At 45.6% G+C, this 21,648-nt stretch overlaps 1 protein-coding gene across 3 annotated transcripts in view; it reads left to right on the plus strand.

Annotated features, from left to right (window-relative positions):
* Window positions 1-21,648, plus strand: part of PDE10A (phosphodiesterase 10A) — a 1,126,451-nt gene that overhangs the window by 554,835 nt on the left and 549,968 nt on the right. For 2 of the 3 annotated variants that reach the window (XM_069607718.1, XM_069607720.1), the window contains exon 4: window positions 11,917-12,040. In XM_069607718.1, the coding sequence (XP_069463819.1) occupies window positions 11,917-12,040 (124 nt within the window). The remainder of the gene's footprint in view (window positions 1-11,916; window positions 12,041-21,648) is intronic. The other variant, XM_069607719.1, reaches the window with a different exon arrangement.

Genomic DNA, 21,648 nt, shown 5'->3' on the forward strand with positions numbered 1-21,648 from the left:
ATGTCTTCAGAGATGAACCAGGGTGGGTAAAAGGGATTGTGCACTACATCTGTACACCCTCAGCAAAGGTTGTCTATTTAAAACCTTATTGGATCCCTGAAGTAAGAAAAGAGGTGGTGCGACAGGAAGTGGAAAGGATGTTGCACTCTGATATTATTGAACCATTCCAGAGTCCTTGGTCCTCCCCAATTGTACTTGTTGCCAAACTAGATGAGTCATGTGGATTCTGTTTTGACTTCAGGAAGGTGAATGCGGTATCCCAATTTGACAGTTATCCTATGCCAAGTATCGACAATCTGATTGATCGATTGGGAGCCACTGTTTTCCTCTCTGCGATTGATCTGACAACACGCTATAGGCAAGTACCTGTCAATGCGGAGGACAAGAAGAAAATGGCCGCCTTCAGCCCTGTTCCAATTTAAATTGTTACCCTTCGGACTTCACGTGGCACCAGCCACATTTCAAAGGTTAATGGACCAGGTCGTTCGGCCTTATTCCTCATTTTGTGGAGCATCTGTTGATGACATAATTATTCATAGTGGGTCATGGGAAGAACATATACACCATCTCTATACAGTCATCGGAGCATTAAGGAAAGCCAGCCTTACCGCCAACTTGGCACAATCAGCAGTCAAGTACCTCTGCTTCTTTGTGGGAAACTGACTTGTTTAACCCCAAAGTGAAAAGGTAAAGGCTGTGAAAGAAACCCCATTATCCAAGACAAAGAAAGATCTGAACGCCTGCCTAAGGTTAGGAGGGAATTACAGATAGTTAATTCCCAGTTATTCCTGATGACCAAACTTGTTTTGACAAACCTAAGAACATCTTGTGCACTGAGCCGGTACTGAAAGTGACTAATTTCAGTAAAGAATTAATCTCAAAGACAGACGCCTCACATATTGGGATAGATGCTGTTTTTTCCCCAAGATCACAATGTCATCGAACATCCGATTCTCTGTTAGTCAAACTATATCCTAGAGAATAATTTTGCCACAATTGAGCTTGAGGCCTTAGCCATAAAGTTGGCGGTGTCCTACCTGAAGTAGGATCTTAATGGCAGAAAGTTTAGACTGGTCACTGATCATTCTCCACTCACATAGATGAGTCTACGTCAAGACTCCAATGTACGAGTCACACACTGGTTCCTAGATATGCAGCCCTATTGTTTCATGGTAGAACACCAAAAAGGAAGAGACAGGGGAACATAAACTTCCTTTCCCATCAGATTCTGAGAGAACCAGCAACATTAGGGGAAGGGTATGTGATGAATCTTATGATGTCCTCACTCCTTTCCTTGAGGTAGCCTCTGCTCATGTGGCCGGGGGACGGCAGCCTCTACCTGATCCTGACTATGGGGGTTTACTATGAGTGAGGACCACATGGGGGAGGCAACCCTCAAAGGGATGACGCATCGGAGAAAGTCACATACCCACATTCCCTTTTAGGGAGGTTCCCCCCCCCTTCCTCCTGCCTTTATGGCATATTGCAACATTCTCCATCAACCACTTGCCAAGCCTGCTTCAAGTATTCCCCAACATCAAGTAAGGAACAGTACAACAACTGAGATGAAGAAGCGAGGAGCAATGATTGCTCCTAATGAGAACCAGGGTCAGCGGTCTAGTCACTGGGGAAATTCAATTGGCCTGACATGATCAAATGATCCCGGGAAGAAAAACCGAGTTCTCCAGTTTAGGGCAGAACAAAGTACTGGTTGCGAGATGGCAAGCAGGGTTGCGATGTGCTTGAGGAGGCTCTGTGGAAACCGGAATGGAGCATGAGAAAGCAAGTCTGGCTTCATCACTGCTGAAGAGACTGGAAAGCCGACCAAAGCTGAATGCCTACTGAAGGTGCTGGCAAGGGTAGAGAGCAATGCAAGAGACGGCAAAACATCCAACTTGGAGTTGGGAACACCACAAAAGCACAATGGGAGAACCAATGAGCCTAAGGAAAGGGTTGGGATGCCAAAGCACTGTCAGGCAAAAGGACGGAAGCCCTAGACAGTGGGACTGGCATCTGGGGCCCTCAGTAAAAACCTGGGGAGTCCAAGAAGAGAAATCGGAGACATTACATGTTGAAACTTGGTAGCAAAATATACCAAGTGTTGCCAAGGCCATGTGTCTGAAAGAAACTGCATAGAAGTCCTGGAAGGAGAGTATACTAGGCAGAGGAAGGAGACTATGTACACAATTTGTCTTGGGAGGATAGCTCAGGGGCAACGTGACCGTCTTGGAATCAAGACGACACGGAGCACCACAGGTTTGGTCCGCACTTACAAACCAATGGGTATTAAGCACGTTATTAAGCGCGTTATAATTAACCGATCATAAAGTCAAGTGTTTGCAAGAAAGTGAACGAGACTGCATCCAAGACCTGGTAGGAGAGCATACCAGGCAAAGTCATGCATGTGTGATGAACAATAGTAAGAAGAGAATCTCAAAGAAGAGCCAAGCCCTTAAGATTGTGAACTGCCAAGAAGGTGGAAAAGAAACCTGGGGAAGGGAGCCGTTTCCTCAAACAGTGAACACACCAAGAGGAAGGAGTTGTTATCTGGAGTTACAAGGAACTCTGGTATTCTTGGTTTGAACTTTTCATTTTGGAAGGAATCGAATCTGTGGAAGGGAGTAATTCCCTGGAACTATGAACATTGTCCACTTGGATCTTTTTGGTTGGATGTTTCCTTTGTGTTGTAGTTCATCATATGTGCACTTTGAAATTGAGAGACAATATCCTTTGCACCATAGGGTTAGTTTTTGTGTTAGGGCAAAGATAGGATTTCAGACACCGGACATATTTTTGCTTTGGGCATCTTGACAAAGGACATAACCATTAGTTTTGTTTGAGGTAAGGCAACCCCTCGTAGAATAGAGAAAGTGATGCATTTTTCTACCCCTTTATCATCTAATAAAGGTTTATAGCCAAAAAATGAGTCGTGTGTCCGTGTCTCATTCCTAACTCCTCACAGCACTCAAAATACTAATGGCTCCATGTAACAGGAGGGTTGGGCCTAGCTAATGTTATAAAATTCTATGAGACTGCTCAGCTCTGGGTAATTGGGTAATGGTGATCAAGGGGGATTGGTCTAAAGTCTGGCCAAAAATGGATCGGACTGCATTGTGTGCTCCTCTTGAGGGGATATTATGGAAAGCAAATATAGATTGACCTCCAAATATTACAATTAGCAGTGCTATTGCTTGGATGTTTAAAATGGGTTGGTGTCTCAAGGGACTATTTGAACACACCCGTCTCTCCTCACCCCATTGTTGGGAATCACCAATTTTTATCCTGGCATGGGGCAGTGGCAGCAGGCGGGATGTTTAAAATTGCGGGAAATGATTGCGGTGGCAGTAGTGAGAACATTTGAAGAGTGCAAACGGATATGTGGGGTTCAGTGAAGGAGAAAGGCTGGGACAGTTGGTAACGAACACTAGAGTGAAAGCAGATGCATCCAGTAGGCTGTCAGGGTTTGTTGAAAAATGCATCACAACACATACCGGAGAGAAGCAGTTAATTTAGTCCGTATATAAATTATTGGTGGAGGAGGGCTTGCAACCAAAATTGGCATATACAAAAGATGGAAAGTGTTTCTTGGGAGAAAATCCTGCGGGAGCACTGGGAATGCATTTGGGTTAATATACCCAAATTAACCCAGGCAATACAGATCAGGGAGCCAGCTATAACATTATGATGCAAGGGTATTGAAACCTGGAAGCATAAAATACGATCTTTCCCAATACGACATTTTGTTGGAGAGTTTGCTCTGAGAAAGGACTGAAAGCATGTTTGGTGGGTATATCCGGTGCTTCAACCTTTTTGGGACAACGTTACTGTGCACCTTAGCAATCTTTTTACAACTAGCAGAGGGTTAGGTTTCAAAGAGTGGTTATTGGGATTGGTGGATCCGGATCTTAAATTATCGTCTAAAGCGCACACAAACAATTTTGTGATACTCCTCACAGCTGCATGGCTAGTGATAGCCCAAAAACAGAAAGCAAAGGTACCACTGACGGAATCTGATTGGCTTACAAAATCTGGCATTTTCTAGCAAAGTAATGGACCACTTATACTGTTCAGGGGTAATATATCACTTTTGAGAAAGACTGGGGATTCATACTTTCCTTTTTACGTAGTCATTATATGATTCAATGGGGTCCCCAAAAACAACTTTGGTGTCCCCACAAAACAATTTTATGATACTCTCATAGCTGTTTACAAATTATTTGCATTTGGTCTGTCTTCCAATATGCCCCGGTGTTCCAGCTTCCCTTCTGTGGACTCACTGGTTCTTGCTGGCGTACTTTGTTCCTCTCACGGCAATCCAGTGGTGTTTGTTTAGCATTTCTTACCATCTCGCTGGCTTCATTCCTTTGCTTCTCTGCTTTTCGCGCTTCGTTCTGGGCCCTTCTACTTTGTGTCAAGCTTTGGTAAGGCAAACTCTGCCGTTCAACATCTGCAATTGCCCAGGAGCCCTGTGTTGGCTTCTGGCATTCCTGCAGCATGTTCTCGCTCGTGGTCTGCTCTCCTCTTCTTCCACTTTGAGCCCGATGTCTCCACAGAGCTTCTGGTAGCCCCATGGTCTCTCGTTCCCTAACGATAGAAGCAACGTTCTCCCTCAGCAACGCACCTCAGTCAGGTGCTTCTGCTGCTCGAAACGTTCTGGCCACAGGTATGCACTCCCAACAGTTAAACTGCAGCTTGTGTTCTTGGTCTTTTCTGCTTTGCATTACTCAGCTCATCTTCCTAGTCCCAATATTCTTGCAGTTATGGGAATGGAAGTCCATTCTTGATGTTTAACATGTAAAGTCTGGGTAAGTGTTCTCAGTGGTCCTTAAGGGCAAGTTGGCTCTGAATAACTTGTAGGTAGAGTCTGAGAAGATTTGTTCATGAGTCTTAGAGGGTAAATCAAATTTTGATGGCTCACATACAAATCGTGTTGGGTCTTTAGTACCATTCTTAAGTGGATGATGGGAGATGTAACAATATGCCTTTAAAGCATGGGGTAAGGATGGGGTAGCCTCAAGAGAGGAAGGGGAATACCATGCCATGTCCGATGGTGCCCTGATAATCTCCTGAAGGTTGTCTTCCCCCTACCCCCATTTCATCCTCCCTCATATAGCCACCCCCTAGGTCGGGATTGGGTAACAGCTGCCGTCCCCTGGCCACATGGGGAGAGGTCACCATCGGGAAAGGAGTTCAGATTCATGACTGTGTTTTCAATGTCAAATACACAAAGGCTAAGCTTTTACCATGAATTGCTAATTAAGAGAGAGAATATTCATCCTATGAAGTAAGCTATGGTTTCGTGCAGACATTTGGGTAACTTTTAATCTTGCTCTCTCTGGTGGTGATCTTTGCTTGAGCATGCATTTGTGATTGAGAAATGTATTTATGCTTTTCTGTAATTATTTCAACCTTGGAAACCTACCTACGTAGTATGTTATCTTGCTTTTGTTTTATTGTAAAATGTTCTGATAACATACCCATGTCAAAGTGCAAAAGACAACTAGCAAAATGTCTCCTAACGTGTTCTTAAGTTTGCAAGGTATAAAATGTACTTGTGCATATATAATCTCAAATTAATAGCTTTCACGAGCAAGGAGGGCCTTTCATAAGGTCCATTTGCAATCATGAATTTGAGGTTATCCCATAGTTTTATATTTAAAGCAAAGAATATATTGAATCTCTTATTATTTGAACAGTTTCAATAGATTTCTTGGATAATTTTCATGCAGATTTATAAATAAAACATTTAGGAGAACCAAAACAATATAGTTGGGGTCTTTGGGCAGTTCTAACTTTAAGGGAGGCATGATATCACAAGTATGATACTGACACAATAGATTCAATTTCAAAACGTTTATTCAATTTGTGGGGTTTGGATAAACTCTTGCTTTGCTCTATAGCTAGCGTGGGGAGTAGTCTCTACCATCAAATAAAAATGTAACACCGTCCCAGTCACTCTATCAAATCAAAGGTGGCCTATACTAACAAAATGTAATGCCTGCCCTATCTCAAACAAAACGTGTGTAACGGTGAATATGTATGCAAAGGAAATTTATGTCAAACATAAAGAATCAATTTGGCTGAGCCAGCACTCCTTCCCACGTTGGACAACACGGAGTAAGGAGGTTCCCGTAAACAGGATGACACACTCTGGCTCAGGTTCTCAAAACAAAGGCAGTTCAAAACGTGGATCGAGGTCCGCTTGGCCTTCCACGCTAAAAAGTCACTTATTCCATCGTTCAAAAGTTCTTTCCCGGTTGCACAAAAAGTTCACGTAGGTCTCCCTCTGCTGCACTCAGACTTGTAAATCACAACATTTGTAGGGGGTTCCTTTCCACAAGCTTAATTCATTCTTTAGGGGTTCCCTTCCCCTAATGTATCACACTTTCGATCTCCTTCAGTCAGGATCTGACCTTTTCCTGATGTCAAAGACTATCGAATGTGCAAGGGTTTTACTATGGACCTTCTCATGACCACTTTGACTTTCAGTTCAGACTCTTATTTTCCACAGTGTCTCTTGGTCTGGGTAGTTCAGTATAACAAGCACAAAAGTTAAACATTCACCTTTCACAATCCCTTTTTGTCGGGGTTACTCTTGGTCATTGCGCATTTTCGAGGTAATTCACTTCATTGCTTTATAACAAAACATTTCACCTTTCACAGAGACATTCGAGTGGGCTACTTCCTTTTGCCAGACCACTCCGCTACACTGTATCACCACATGTCTGCCTTCCTTCGTGTCCCATCCACACATGTGCAGCCTTCAGTTGCGAGACATACTGTTGCACTTTTAATCTTTCCTGAGCCCACACTGGCTTTTCATGTCGCTCACCCACTCACAGGCTGTGTGCATTCCTTTCTTGTCTTTTCTTTTTTAATTCATGAGTCAAGGTTAATACCACAGGCTTGTCCTCGCCTCCCCAACTGTCGGTCACCCGGGAGGGTTGCTGGCGCCCTTGAAACACAATGCAGTCTTCTTGTCTGGGATTTGGTTTTCTCCATGTATCTTTCACAGCTCTTCGGAGGCAACCACTTCCTGCAGGGATCTCCTGGGTTTCTATACCCTTTGCTCTCATCCCTCTGTAAGTTGTTCTCCAGTAGGTTTGCCTTCACCTCGGAAGTTCTGCTCCTTCTCGTGTCCCACCTTGCTAGTGTGTCTCCATGTTCGCCCTTTATCCATGTCGGGAGAGCTAATGGGTATCAGATTTAATGTAATTAAAGTCAAATGCCTGACCCGATTAGCAAGATATGTCCAATGAGACAATTAGCCTCTTTACTTTCAGTCGCCCTCTTCCAGCACAGTGTTTGTGTAGAAAAGGTGGTGGGAGGGGAGTTGGGATATTGGAGGATCCTATAAAATAGGATGGGTCATGGGTATGGGTATGGGAAGGGGGCGGGATACTGTGTCACACCATCGGTCGTCTCACCCCCACTCCCTGAAGACCCCTCACTCAGGTGACCCTCACGCACTGGTCCGCCCCCAGGAACTGGATCGTAAAGCAATGGCCATGTCCTGGCCACCTGGATGGCAAGTCCCTGAGGACTAGCAGGTGAAACACCCTTTGGTTTCTCACATAAGAGATCTGGGAAATCAATTGGCAGCCAATGCCGACATGGTTTCTCTTTAGAACGTCATATTTATTTTCAGAAACCATCGACTGATCAAAATCAAGAGTTTCAATTGGTGTCTTTAAGACAAGTCAACTAATAAGCAATTAGACTTATGACTCTACCACTCTCACTGGGGAGGTTTGCCATTGCTTGTCTAAGTAGAGCAGTTGTAAGTAGGCTGATTTAACTTTTCAGAGGCTATGTGGCCTTGGTGTCCAATCCAGTCACACACCTCTGTTAATTACTTTTTCTTTCATTCGCCCGACCATCCCAAAAAGTGGCAGCAAAATCAGCTGGCTACTGTTCAGTTTGTTTCAGACTCGAAGGATAACCCAAGTCTTGGATTCCTTAAAATGCATGCAGGTCGTTTGCACCCATGCCTCTATTCGGCTATCGATTATGGATTTCTGTGTATGTTCTCCATGACACATTTATGGGTCACTAATGCTTTGTTTAGAGACCTGTAGAATGGGAGGTCAAGTGCAACAGTGGATCACTATATTATGAACCTGCCATTTATCAGACTGCAAGGTGCAGATTGGTGGACGGGGGCAAAAGGATCAATAACAATGATTTTAGCCTTAAGTGGGTTCCGCCAAGGAAATTCCGGCACTTGCTGTTGCAACATGTGGTGAAGGCGTTTTAGTTTCCTGGCCAGCAGTAAACAATGTTCCTGTGGGGGAGGAGGATGGGAATGGGGACTGAAGGTTCTGGCAAATGTGTTTTGAAAGACTGCAATTCTTAGATTATTCCTATACATCACGTGGAAAATGTACATCTTGACTATTGTCATCAATTTAAGTAGTAGCACGTAACTAAGATGATGCAGGAGGATCGTTCATTGGTTGGAGCCCTAGGCACGGAGAGATCTGCTGCAAAGTTTCTTGTGTCTGGCCAGGTGCGTGGCAGGGATGTTCTGGATAACCAATCTCGCTTTTGTTTGGTTGATAAGATTTGAACTTTTGAAAGTTGTATCCAGCTACTCAACTATGAAGACATTTGTGGATAAGGCAAATGGACTTGTGCGTTTTCCATAAACCAGTGTTAATCCTTCAGTACTAGTGTGATGCGGTCCAGGGCCTTGGGTTGAAAATGTTTTGAGGGACTGCATTTTGATTCTGGAGTTTCAATGTAATTTCTGGGCACCCCTTGTTTATGCTCTTGCAGTTTTCTAATCAAGAGGAGACTACTACAAGTATCAGTGCAATTTGTTGCAAGAACGGTATGGATCCCTGAGTCTGCACATGTGAGACTTAAAATCATCTTTGACCAACCAGAATTACTTGGTGGAGGTGGGTATGGGTTAGCTCGAAGTGGATGGGAGATCTCTTGAACGCAACCTACATTTCTGGTTTTCTAGACAGATGTTACAGTTGGGCCATGGGAGTCAACCCAGGCAAAAGGTAGTGAAGAGGGGTCCATTGTGTCTAAGAGCAGGGATTCTGCTTTGTCCCAAATGGAGCTAAAACAGTTCTTCTGCATTCAGTTTTGAATTAGACTTGGGCAATTGGATTAGTCGGGAGCCCATTCTTTGTGGTGGTGATTGGTTTTGTTACCAGGTCTAGAGAAATGGCCACAACTTGAACTTGTGAGTTTTGGAAAAAGAACACAAACCACATAATTTTTGCCTGCGATGCAACCTTCTTTTTGAAGATAGTTGGCAATATGTTATGACCCAGGCTATCCAGCGTCTGAGACATCCACTTGAATTGATGAACGTTTTTCCCAAACTGTCAAGAACTCCTCTCTGATGTGTAGTCGTGTGGTTTCAATCTAGAAGCGAGAAGAGAGTTTGGTTGCTTCTGTTTACAGCACCTTTACAGTTCAAGGTAGGCCAGGGATTGGGTAAGGTTTTGCTTAGGATGTCGATGTCCAGAGAAAGAGTCTTCTAGTAATGTGAGACTGTGTTTTTTGATGCCTTGGGGATATTGCCAGAGGAGGGCTCTACATTTCCACTCGCCTCTAGCCATTGGCTAGTGATAATTGACTCTTAGTGAGTAAGAAATGGTTTGCTGTGTTCATGTGTAAAGTTGATGTGGCAAGTGGACTTTGTATAGCTTGCTAGTAGCTTACAACTTTATTGCCCATGTGCTAGAGGCTTGTGAAGGAAGTGAGGGCAATGTAGAGGTTGCTGAGGTCTGTTGGTGGAGATGACGTTTTGAAGGCAGGCAGGATCTTGCAGATAATGTCCAGTAGCAAACCAAGAGAAAGGGTTTTGCTAGTGTAGCTGGTAGGATGGGTGCGGGTGGGGGGGACGTGCCATGTCTGCCTCTATCTGCTGTAGAGACATAGGCCCTATTCAGAACCCTGGATTCTCATGGACAGTGCATGCCCTCTACCAGGTTGAATCATTCAACGAACCCACTACTCGCTGGACATGGTCACCCAACATCCATATGGACAATGCTACATCTAAACAATACCAGCTACCCACTCCAGAAAATAGTCTTTAGAGATGCCCTTACATCGGGGTCCCTTTCCATCGGTTCGAAGTCGAAATTTTGCTTTTAAAAGAGTAATACTGGCATTCCCGTGAGGTCACTCTTGCTCCTCATACCTCCTGCTCATTTTTAGGGGATTACAGGGGGTCGCACCTGCCCCTGGCAACTCCCATCCTGCTGCCCGCCCAAGGCACCTGCCTTTCCTGATCCCTGCCTGTTCCCATGCACAGTCTTACCCGAAAAGCCCGGCCCCATTGATGATTGCGTCTCAGATACACTGGTGGAAGCATGACATAGTGTGCAGCCACCTAAGAGCGCCGCTTTTTCGTGCATCGCGCTTCAGCCCAGTTCTGGAGACCGCAAACATTTCACTAATACCTGGATCTAGTCTCCCAGTCCCCGGTGCTCCTTGTATTACAAGAACATTTATATCAGAAACCAACGGAATTAAAGTAGCACCAGCTTCTATGAACTATGTAGATCTCGGTTTAGAGAGGTTTCCGTATTATCACCCTCCTCAACGGCCACCGATGGAATTCTGTCCTTGTTGAAAGCGATGATCTTGTAGCTGCTGACATACTCCACCCCTGGATGACACTTCTCTGCAGGGTCAGGTTGCACTCCATTCGGAAAGAGAACCCAAAATGGCCGTCTGTTCACTAAGTAGCTTTCGAGGGAAGAATCCCCTCAATATCACTAAAAACACGGTCAATTACCACTGGCCTCACAGGCATGGGGAATATGCTTGTGGGTTTAGCAGGCCCCTCCAACATGGCTGCTCCCACCAGGGTTCAGCCAAGCTAAAATACTGCCCAGAAAACCTTGGTCGTCAAAGTGCAAGGAAATGAATCCCACATGGGTGCTTCCTTCGCAGCAACACTCCTTGACCCTTTTCCCCACGCTGCTCCCCTCCCAGTCTGATAACCAACCATTTCACTGCTACATTTTACAACCCTTTTTCCCCCACAAGCCCACAACTAAAGAAGCCACAGGGGCCATTTTTGGTAGTGGTTTCAGTATTTTAATGGAGAGTTGGGGTATCTATGTTCTCCTCCCGCAGGATACATAATCAGGCGGCTTTGGGGACCAAGCCCCCTCACCCCACCACCCAATCTGTCTCTTCAGGAGGAGAACATGATGCTAAAGGCACTGCAAGTGAGGCCCTTGCCAGAGAGCACAGGGGGGCACGTCCTCGCTGCCCAGCTTGCTCTACCGCTGTTTGGTCCAGTTTGGAAATGCAACAATGCATTGGTGAAAAAAGCAAAACAATAACGAACAAAAAAAAATTGTTAAGTGGGTGTTTGCCAATTAGTGGATTCCCACAGAGGCAGGTGGGACATTGGTGAAGCATTTTTGTGGGCGAGATATTTTGATCGGGCATGAATTATTTTGAGTTTTTAGCCGGGTAGCAGTTTCAATGGTTACAGCTGCCAAGATAATGATTTGCTAGAATTCTGCCATTCTGGCATTAATGCCATTATTTGATTAGCCCAGATCTCGTAATATGCCTGTGATATGCTTTGCAAAGTCATATGGAAGTGTGGTCTTTCTTCAGCCCTGAAAAAAGCTCCTAATCTTTCAGTTGCTCCTGCTATCTGAAGAGAAAGATTTGAGACGGCATAGATTGTGGCTTGCCCAGAGCTGTAACACAGTGATCCCTGCTCCCAATAGGTGCGTTCACGTCATCCTTGATAACGGAATGAACTCATTTCCAGGGTGCCTAAATATTCTGGACTCTACATGCCAGTATTTCTTTTCCATTATTCATGAAATGTGTTTTATTGTCCCTTTTAAATGGCATGCATTATTTATCTACAGACTATAAGAATGTGTTTTAAGCGGTGCCCGCCTTCTTTTTCCTCAGCAGTACCAGGATACGAATATGCAAGGCGTGGTGTATGAACTCAACTGTTACATCGAGCAGAGGTTAGATGCTGGCGGGGACAACAAGCTTCTGCTGTATGAACTGAGCGACATCATTAAAACAGGTGAGGAGAGTAGCTCTTGTACTCTGTTTCTTCTTGGGCAGTGACAGGGAAATGAGAACATCTTCTACTGTCTAAAGCAAAATGTACAGGACTTGTCAACATTCGTGATCTTGTCTGACACATGACCTGGTATTTGCGGGGTTGAAATAAGGATTTGGTGAGCAAGAGCGAAGAGTGACTCCTTGGTATTGAGCATCACTCGGCAAGCAGGAGGCACCTCCTTGAACAGATCATGCTGTAAATCTACCTTTCACATGAGATGCACACCAAGGCCTTTTGTCCATTACATATTACCCATTATGCCTTAACCATACCCCACGTGTGTCCTGTTACTCCTTTTATAAGCATTCTCAAACACACACAGTTAATGCTGTATAGGTGTGTTTGCATGTTACCAATTGGATGGAGGAGTCAAAATAACTCCTGGTATTTGTTGATGACCAGCTAACCAGGCTCTTCTAAGCTGCAAGCAGGAGTTATATTGCTCCCAACATTTTCGAATCCTGCTTTGCTGTGATAAGGTAGCCTGCATCTCATAGAGTCTCGCTCAAACATTCATTTATGGTTTAGCCTATAGTCCCAGCATGCCTAAAAGAAAGCGAACTTCACCTCGCCATGGTGTGGTGCTAGACGCAAACCGCACTGCTCATACACAAGGTTCAGCCATACCCACGGTGTCTAATTGTCTACTGTTCTGCGGTTCAGAGACTGAAAGCCAACCGCAAGATGGAGACCGGTGCAAGAGCATTGGTAGTGCAGAAGTTCAGATACTTTACTTTGAACCATCCTACCAGTGCTCTCGTGGCAAGGCGGAAGTCCCTATGATTGGTTGTCACTCAGAAGCAGCGAAGACCATCTGGCAGTGGGATTAGGATGCATCGGGCCACCAGAGAAAGGCTTTGCTTCCGTAAAAACTTGGAAAAGTATATAGCAGGTGCTATTGTGGTATGTAAGCAGGCACATGTTTCCAGTATGCACCGTGTAACCCACTGAAGCGGGCATGCAGGTGTATACAAGACGATGGAGAGAATGTCATGTGGCTAGGTTAGATGGAAAGAGATGAGGAAGAGATTAGTCGCAACATCTTCAAAAGATTAAATACTGGGAGAATAGCGCTTGAATCCGATATCATTTGTAACACCCTGAAAGGTAACTAGTCATTATTTTGCAAGCAGAAAATCTGTAAGTGTGTAGAATTGTACCTGTTGGGAGTTACTTTGTCAGACGGTTTTACTGCGTCAGTTTTGTTTCTTTCACTGTAATGAAATAAAGCAGACTGTGGTTAACGGTTGCTTTTACACTCGAGTGCTGAAGGGATATTCTCTGCTATTGAGGAATCTGGGACCTGATGGGGCCTTGCATGCACGGATGTACAATGAGGGCAGGAGAAGTGGGATGTTGACAAGGGAGTATCAAACCCACAGCTCTTAGAGCTGCTCGTTTCTCAGGCAAAGGTTCTCGCACTCCACCGACACTCTGGCATTGATCTGTACCTGAGCACATGTGAACTGGCTATGTCTCAAGTTGGAGTCGTCAATGCCCTCACTTGACATGCAATCAAACCTTCATGGCTGGTGAGTGGTGACCTTTACTGAGGATACTGAGTCTTCTGTTCCAAAATGTAACTGCATTTAGAGTGTTGGGAAGGGGACCGATAAGCAGCAGCTAGCCAAACCAAGCCTCTGCTAAATGGACCCTGTTTCTTCAGGTGTGCTATAATGTTTTTCTAAAGACCGATTGGCGGGCTGCATTGGAGTGGATACCATACAGGATCCGTATTCTGAGTTTTTCAAGAGACTGAATACTATTTTACAAAGTGCTTATACTTGTGAAAATCGTACCAGTAACGTGAAACATAAGGTAGTCGCCATTTGCTCATGAAGTTTGTGTGGAAAAGAAGTGTTTAGTGTGGAACAACTCGACTGACCACTGTGGAATATTATCTATAATCTAATAGCTTCCCAAAATAAACATTAGCCAAAAGTGTTTTTGTTGACCAGAGGGGAGTGAAATAAGGAAACAGAAGGGATGGCATTTGTGATAGATTTTAATTCAGTCCAGAGATTGATTTCTCTGAATGCTTGCACTTCCCTTAGGCCAAACTTATCCTCCCTGAACACCAGGGTTTAAGTAACCAGCATATGCATAGTACATATTTTTATATCTTTATGCAGGTGGAACTAGTGAATTGGCTGCAAAAAACAAAATAATTAAGAGAATCTGTGGTGTAGAGTTTTATTGAGCGAGAGAGAGAACACTTTGAGTACCCCACATTATGATGTAGTCTAGGCCAGCAGAGGGAAACCTAAGAGCACAGAGGGCGGGTGGGAATGAATTGCTAATAGGAGCTACATTTTATCAGCATACAGTTAGGTTGTCGCTGCTCACACCCAACCTGAAATGGTTGCAGCATGCAAGGGAACAGCAAGGTCTGGGAGCCCCTCTACCGAGAACGAACACGACCAAATCACCTCTTCCATGGAAAGGTGCCTAGTCGAGAGGCCAGTCCAGCACCGAGATGCTAGGCAATTCTCCTCAACAAGAGCAGCAACAGCAACCCCAGACACGTGTTTCGGCTGAGTCGGGCCTCATCAGTGAGGTGAAGCTGTGCCTCTCTAAGCACAGTGAGCAAGGGGTCCATGTCTGGATTACCCTGGGTAAATTAGGGTGAAACCCAAAGTTCCTAAAAATGCACAGAAAGGTCTGGGAGCCCCTCTACTGAGAACTAACACGGCCAACTAACCTGTTCAATGGGAAGGTGTCCACTCGGGAGGGTCTACAACCATGTTTTAGCTCACTGTACATTTCACAGCGGAGAAGTAACGTTTTACATATCAGTCTTTGTCCCACCCACAAGGGCAGTCCAGCACCAAAATGGTAGGCAATTATTCTCTGAACAAGAGTACCAACGTGGTTGTAGACCCTCCTCTGGTGGAAGAAATTCCAAAGAACAGGGTATTTAACCCTTGTTCATCCTCAGTAGAGGGGCTCCCACACTCCTTTGAAAAACTTGGGGTTTCACCCTCAGTAACACAGGATAATCCAGATGTGTACTCCTTGCTCACTTTGTCTTCGAGAAGGTTAGCTTCATCTCTCTGATGAGGCCCACCAAGGCTGAAAGCACGTGTCTGGGGTTGCTGATGGTACTCTTGTTCAGAGGAGATTTGCATAGCATTTCGGTGCTGGACTCCCCTTGTGGGTGGGCCAAAGACTGATCTGCAAATAGATATTTCTCCTCTGTGAAGGGTGCACTGAGCTAAAACGTGTATGTAGATCCTCCTGAGTGGAAGAAATTCCATAGAACAGGGTTTTGACCCATGTTCGCTCTCAGTAGAGGGGCCCCCACACTCCTTTGAAATATGCAAGGGAAAGCTGAGAAGAGTGGATGCAATTGTAAGGGCTCCAGCCCTAAATGTCCTTGTTAAATGGTTAAAATAAAATGTAATACAATGAGTGCAAGTGTTAAGAAAATTCAGCAGGGCATGGCCCCGGATCAGTTGCGGTTCTCTTAGGATGTGCTTCAGAAACAACTGCTGACTTTTGTTTTTGTCTACCTTGCAAATGTTTTTACTGAATTACATTACCATTTTTAATGTGTATTTTCATATGTACTGTAGGCCACTAGGCCATGTGCAGTGGACTTTCACTGAGCGAGGGACAAAAGACACTGCCCCAAAATTCCTGAACCACCCAATGGGCAGACATGGCATTGGCCTGCAGCCTGGCCCAGAGGCCAGATTGATCCTATTTGTGGCTTTTAGAAGGACTTTTTTTAAATTCTGGGTGGACATATTGTACTCAGCCTGCCCTCATTCGGTTTAGAGTAGAGACCCCAAGAGGGATACTGTATACCCCTTTCAGAATTGCTTGCAGAGCAGTGTACAATCTGACTACACAAAAAGCAGGCCGCCATGACAGCCTCCACAAACATTTTGTTCCACTGACCACAAACCCGGGTGGCTCTTTCAGGAAATTATCCAGTTGCCCATTACTGAGCCGCGCACCCACATCAAAGTCCACCCTGAAGGAGGCCAGCAGGATCAAGCCTAAGTAGCCGATTTAAGAGGACAAAAACTTGTATATGGGTCCACAACTTGTTCTGGTCGAACCCAGATATCACATTTGGTTTTTGAATATCATGGGAATTTAAAAAAAACAAAACGCTGGATGGATTTGCACCAAATTTGTGAAACCATCCTTACAAGTCAAAGCACCCGCCCTCATGCTAATGTCTCGTGCTAATCTTCCAAGTTGTGCGGCCAGTTTGTGAGCACACTTTTATCTAGCAAATTAATCGGAAAACCTAGATTTTACGACCTCCCCCTACAACTTCAGTGCCTTGAACATGTTTCGCAAAATATTTCAAAATAATTTTACAGTTGGGATTTTTATTTTTGGAAAGATTCTGAAAGATTCATGAAATGGCACCAAAGTTTGTAAGCCGCCCAAATGTTGCTCTTCCTGTGAAGAGTCCAACAAACGCATAACTACAGAGTTACTAATTAAGACTTGTGGAGGATCAGAAAGAGGAGGCGGATTGTCTGAGGACATCTTGACAGTATTTTATTCAATAATAATTTGAAGGCCTAACTATTCCTATTGCTAAGGGTTGTTCCCTGCCTTTATAAATAAGGTGCTCGTCAGTCATCTTGTAATGTCCAAAGAATAGAGAATCCATCCACCGTCCCAAAACTAATACTATATGACCTTGCCACTAACTTAAATAAGATCAGGAGAATGACTCCCTTCTCCTGATAGGTGCTCTCGGCACTGGTCTGCTTAGTCTTTATACTTCTGGTTAATATGTAATCTTTGTATTAGGTCATGTAACTCTCTCCAGAGACTGTTGCTTTCCCTTTCTCTAGAGAAATGTTTTCCTGATTTTGGGTGAATTCCTAGCTTCGTGTAATTTGTGTCTCTTTGTATATAATTAACATTTTCTCCTCACTCCTCCCTCGTAAGTCATTCATCAAAAAGGCTTCTCTGGCCTTTAGTTCCTTATTTCAGTCTCTGAGGAATCGCTCTTTCGCTTCTGACTCGGGGGTAACTTCCCCTCTTTCCAGGGATGTGAGGTTTAGGTTCTGTCTCTTTCTGAGATTTATTCTTTCTTTCATTTAGCCAGTTCGAGTTGATCAAGTCTGCTTCCTAACCGTTTTCATCTAATGAGATGATTTCCTAAAGGTATGTAATTTCTATTGGTTTCTTTCCCAGGGTTGATTATCATTATTTTTGTCATTAAGGTAATTCAACTCTGTCCAATGTGTTTAAAAGCATTTCTTGTTTCTACTGTGACGAGGTTCTCGGGTCCTATAAAGATTCCCTCTTGGTTTCCCGTTCCTCCCGGGGTCCCCGTCTCCTTCCTTATCGTTGGGGCACTTCTCAGAGACTGTAGCAGGTCTGGTATCCTCTGGCATTCCCTGTTTGTCATGTCCACACTGGCGTCTTTGCCTGTTGGTACTCATTCTCCCCCTCTGCTTCGCTGTGCCTCGTTGGGGAGCCAGGTTGTTGGTTGTGGCTTCCCTACAGCGGTCTCAGCATCGTTGTTTGAGCATTCTGCCTACCACTCTGAATTGGTGGTCACCACACCACTGCGTATCCAACCCCAGTCGGTTCTGCTTCTCGTTTCCTTCTTCCTCCCAACTACCAGCATTTTTGTCACTGGCCTCCAGCAGTTTTGGATTCTGGGGGCTCAGTGTTTCGCTGCGGCTTTTGCTCCAGCTGGTGGTATGTTAGCAGGGTACGAAGGGACCCTGCATCGGTCTCCAGTCCTTTTGCCTTGTTCTCTCCTCTCTTTAAGATTCACAAATACTATTCTCTTAATACACTCATTAGTTGATTGATGATTCCCCCTTAAAGAAATACCGTCTTTCTTCCTGAGGGCAGCATGTTTTAACTTTCTCTTCTTCTAAATCTTGATAATTAGAAGTATTCACTAGTTGACAGTCCCATATATGCCATCATATGACTTGATTCAGGGAGTTCCCTTGAGGAATGGGAATCATTGTCCCCCAAGAGGGGAGTCTCTCTCAGTGAGGTCCTACTTGCCTCAACCCCTAGCGGAGCAGGCTCACCTCCCTAGCCTCACAAGGGGTGGCTCCCCGTTGGGGAGAAGTGAAGAGTTCGATTGATTCATCACCGACTGTATAGATAAACATTTACATTTCTAACCCTAGATAATTATACCCTTAAGCCTATACAGCCTTGGGTCAAGGGTCTACCAATATTTCAATATGGTTACATGCAACTTTGAGCATTCAGGTAGCTGACTTGCACAAACCTTCTCCACATCCTCGATCTTATCCTTAGAACTCTCTGAAATTATCTGGTTCTTGGAGGTGGTAGGCAGGGGTGGGCTAAGCTAATGTCGGGACTGGCGGAATTCGGGGCTAGCTATAGCCTTTTGGTTGTAGTTCCTATGATTCTATCCGGGACTGCAACCAAAACACTCAGGCTATAGCCCCCTCAGACCCCCCCCCCCAGCAACGCCACTTGTGGTAGCAATCCAGGGAAACCTGGACTAGCTTTTATCGTAGACGTGCTACAACTCAAAATGATCTGTAGACAAAAAGGAAGAGACGATTCTTCAATCTGGCTGCAAACCTTTTCTTGTGATTCTTTAAAGAATACCTGTATAGCTTACTTGATGTTGAACTTTGAAACTTATTTTGAACTTTACACCTCTGTTGTAACTCTTTCAGTAAGAATAGATCGGTCTTACTGTGATGGTGTACTGTCCTGGATGACCTAACCTGAGACACCTTGTTTCTGTATAGGTAAATCCGCAATCTGCAGAGTCTGGCTAACAGTGCTAAATAGAGGACTCTGCAAATAAGCCATCAGCAAACCCACACCCATGTGCAAACATACAGCAACTGTTCAACAGAAATTCCTGTACAACAGCATTTTTCTGTCTAGCCTGTTTGCCTGCTTCAAACATTTCTGGACTGATCAGTTGATAATGACTGACTTTGGGAAACTGAGGAATTATGAAAGTCTGCATAAATTCCTTTGTCTCTAGTCTAACAGCCCTCATTTACATTGCTTTAGTGATACATTTTTTTGAAACGTTTGAATGCATTGCTCCCTAAGTTAGCCAATAGTGCAGATCAGCGCTATTGCATATTTTCCTCCCTAAAATCAGGACAACACTCCCGCCAAGGGAACACAGTGAACATTCCCAGGCTGTACCTTTGTTACCAATTCAGCTTAAGTGTTTTTTTTTCTCAGAGTATTGGCCACAAAAGCGCCTTCCACAAAGGTGACCACTGCAATAGAATGGCCTAATGTTAAGACAAACTATATGAAACAATCCTCCTGTTCATCTAGGGTATTTAGTAGCTTGCAAAGTGTTTATATTACACACAAAAAAATAACATGTTTTTTTAACTTCAAATACATATTTTTCCTTGTTTGAAAGTGCGCCCGATAGAAACTGTGTTCACCCACGAAAAGCCATTTACTCCTAACTGCCTAAAAAGGTATTAAAATGCTTTTTTTATTTTTTATTCTTGTATGCAGCCCTGTGGTTAACTGTTGTGGATAGATTTGTTTACTGTCACTAGTTTAATAGAGCAAATACCTTCTGTTTTAATGGTCTACGTGTGTAGGATTTTTGTAAACGAATAAACTATGACAGAAGAGTAAAGATTGCGAGCATTAATTGTAAAATCATTTTGCAAAGAGTTTTGCACTTTTTTGCAAGTGGCAAGGGTTCTGCTAAACTGAGGAGGAGTATCTCAAGGTAAGTATTGACTCGAGAACAGCACGTGTATATTAGGTGTGTTTAGTGCCTTAAAGTACTTCAGCTTATGGTATATGTAAGTAGCACCTTTTTTTCACAGTGACATTAGCAGCACGAGCATTAACCAGGCTGAACTTGGGCACAAGTCTTTACTGCACTGCAAATGATGGCACGGAAGCGAATCGTGGCTGGGCTGGGCTGGGCTGGGCAGGGAATGGGTGGAGCCGAGGTGGAGCCAGGGCGGTGAGCCAGGGAGTGATGAGGTGGGTGAGAGCAGAGCGATACAACACTGGGGGTTGAAAGAATGGACCCGTTGTTTGAATGAAGACGTTGGCGAGGGGTGGGTTTGAAAGGGGGTCTGTTGGGGGTTGCTCCGGGTCACCGGGCAGCCCCATACTCATGTCGGGGGGGGCACCCGACAGATCCACAGGGGTGGCGATCACGCCGCCGACACAAGGGGTGGGGGGGTCACCCCACCCGATCCGGATCACCGGATCTCCGCACATGGCCGGGTGGCAACTGGCTTGCCGCGGCCCCGGTTCTGGGGGCACCCAGGCCGGGGTCGCCACTCTGGCCCGACTCACAGTGCCAGGGGAACACACAGGGACGGCGTTGCCTGGCAGGGGCACCGTCCGGACGGCGTTGCCCGGCAGGGGCACCGTCCTGGAGCTGGGCCCCGTCCTTGGGCCCAGCACACGTGGTGAGGCACCAGCATGGTGCGAACACAAACACACACGCGGAGTCCAGTTGGTCTGACTGCCGAGCCCGGAAGCGGCTTGTTCTCTTTATTAACTTGGTCACGTGGTTGCCCACGTGACCAAGACAAAACACTGGGAGAGACCATGTCCCCCTACAGGGGTGACATGCAACACTCCTCCTTTTCCATAATAACAAAACAAAATCCCCACAATCCCTACTGCTACTAAGACCACTCTACTACTTTTCACACCCTTTATTAACCTGGGTGAGTGGTTCTATTGTCATAAAACACTAATACCAACTCCTGGCATCACATTATACTTTCCCCCTGCAGGGTCATCTTAAGCATGGGGGCATCGGTGACAGTGATGCCAGGTTGACCCCTCCTGAGTGTTCACTTCGGGCAGCCACACCACCGTCATGCCGAGAGAGACCGGCAAAGCCGCACCCGGGTAGACCCAGGCGCCACATCGGCCAAGTCCATAGTCTATGGGCGTGTGTGATGACATCATGGCGGCAGGTCCTCTGTTGCGCTTCTTCTCCTTCATCGGGCAGATGGCCGGAATACAGTGTTTGGGTGCCTGAGCTGCCGGGCGGGGAGGAGCACACAACACCGGCAAACCTGTCATCCCTCCTTCTTTATCCCAGGGGCTGAGTTCCTGCATCCTTGTAGCACGGGCAGTTGAGCATTCAGTTCTGCCCCCTTTTTTTTTTTTGTGTTGGGGCCCGCTATAGGGCTCTGCTGCGGCGGATGCCGCGTACTCCTGTGGGATGGGGGAGGGGCAGGCAGCACACCTCATCGTCGCAGCTGCAGATCTTTCACCACAAGGGCGGGCGGCATCTCCATTCTTCTTTTCGTCTTATTTTTCTCCCGCGGCAGGCCCAGGGTGTTTGGGAGCTGCTGCGGACCTCCGTCTGGATCGCGGGCCCGCCTTCTGTTGGGGGCAGGCTCACCTTGGTGTGACCAGGGGCCGTTGTGCATCTCACTGCGGCCGACGCAGCCCTCTCTATTGTGGCGGCCGAGGCCGCGTGCATTCCTCCCTGCGGAGGAGGCTGCCTCCTCCTACTTCCCAGCCCCGTCACGGGCTGCGACCCGCGTTCTTCTATCGACTGGAGGGGCCGCCAGGTATCTCCCGGTGGGGGAGAGGCAGTATCCCCCTCACTGCGG

Source organism: Ambystoma mexicanum, chromosome 4q (assembly GCF_040938575.1).
Source record: "Ambystoma mexicanum isolate Mex_15411 chromosome 4q, UKY_AmexF1_1, whole genome shotgun sequence".
In the NCBI taxonomy this organism is placed as follows: domain Eukaryota; kingdom Metazoa; phylum Chordata; class Amphibia; order Caudata; family Ambystomatidae; genus Ambystoma; species Ambystoma mexicanum.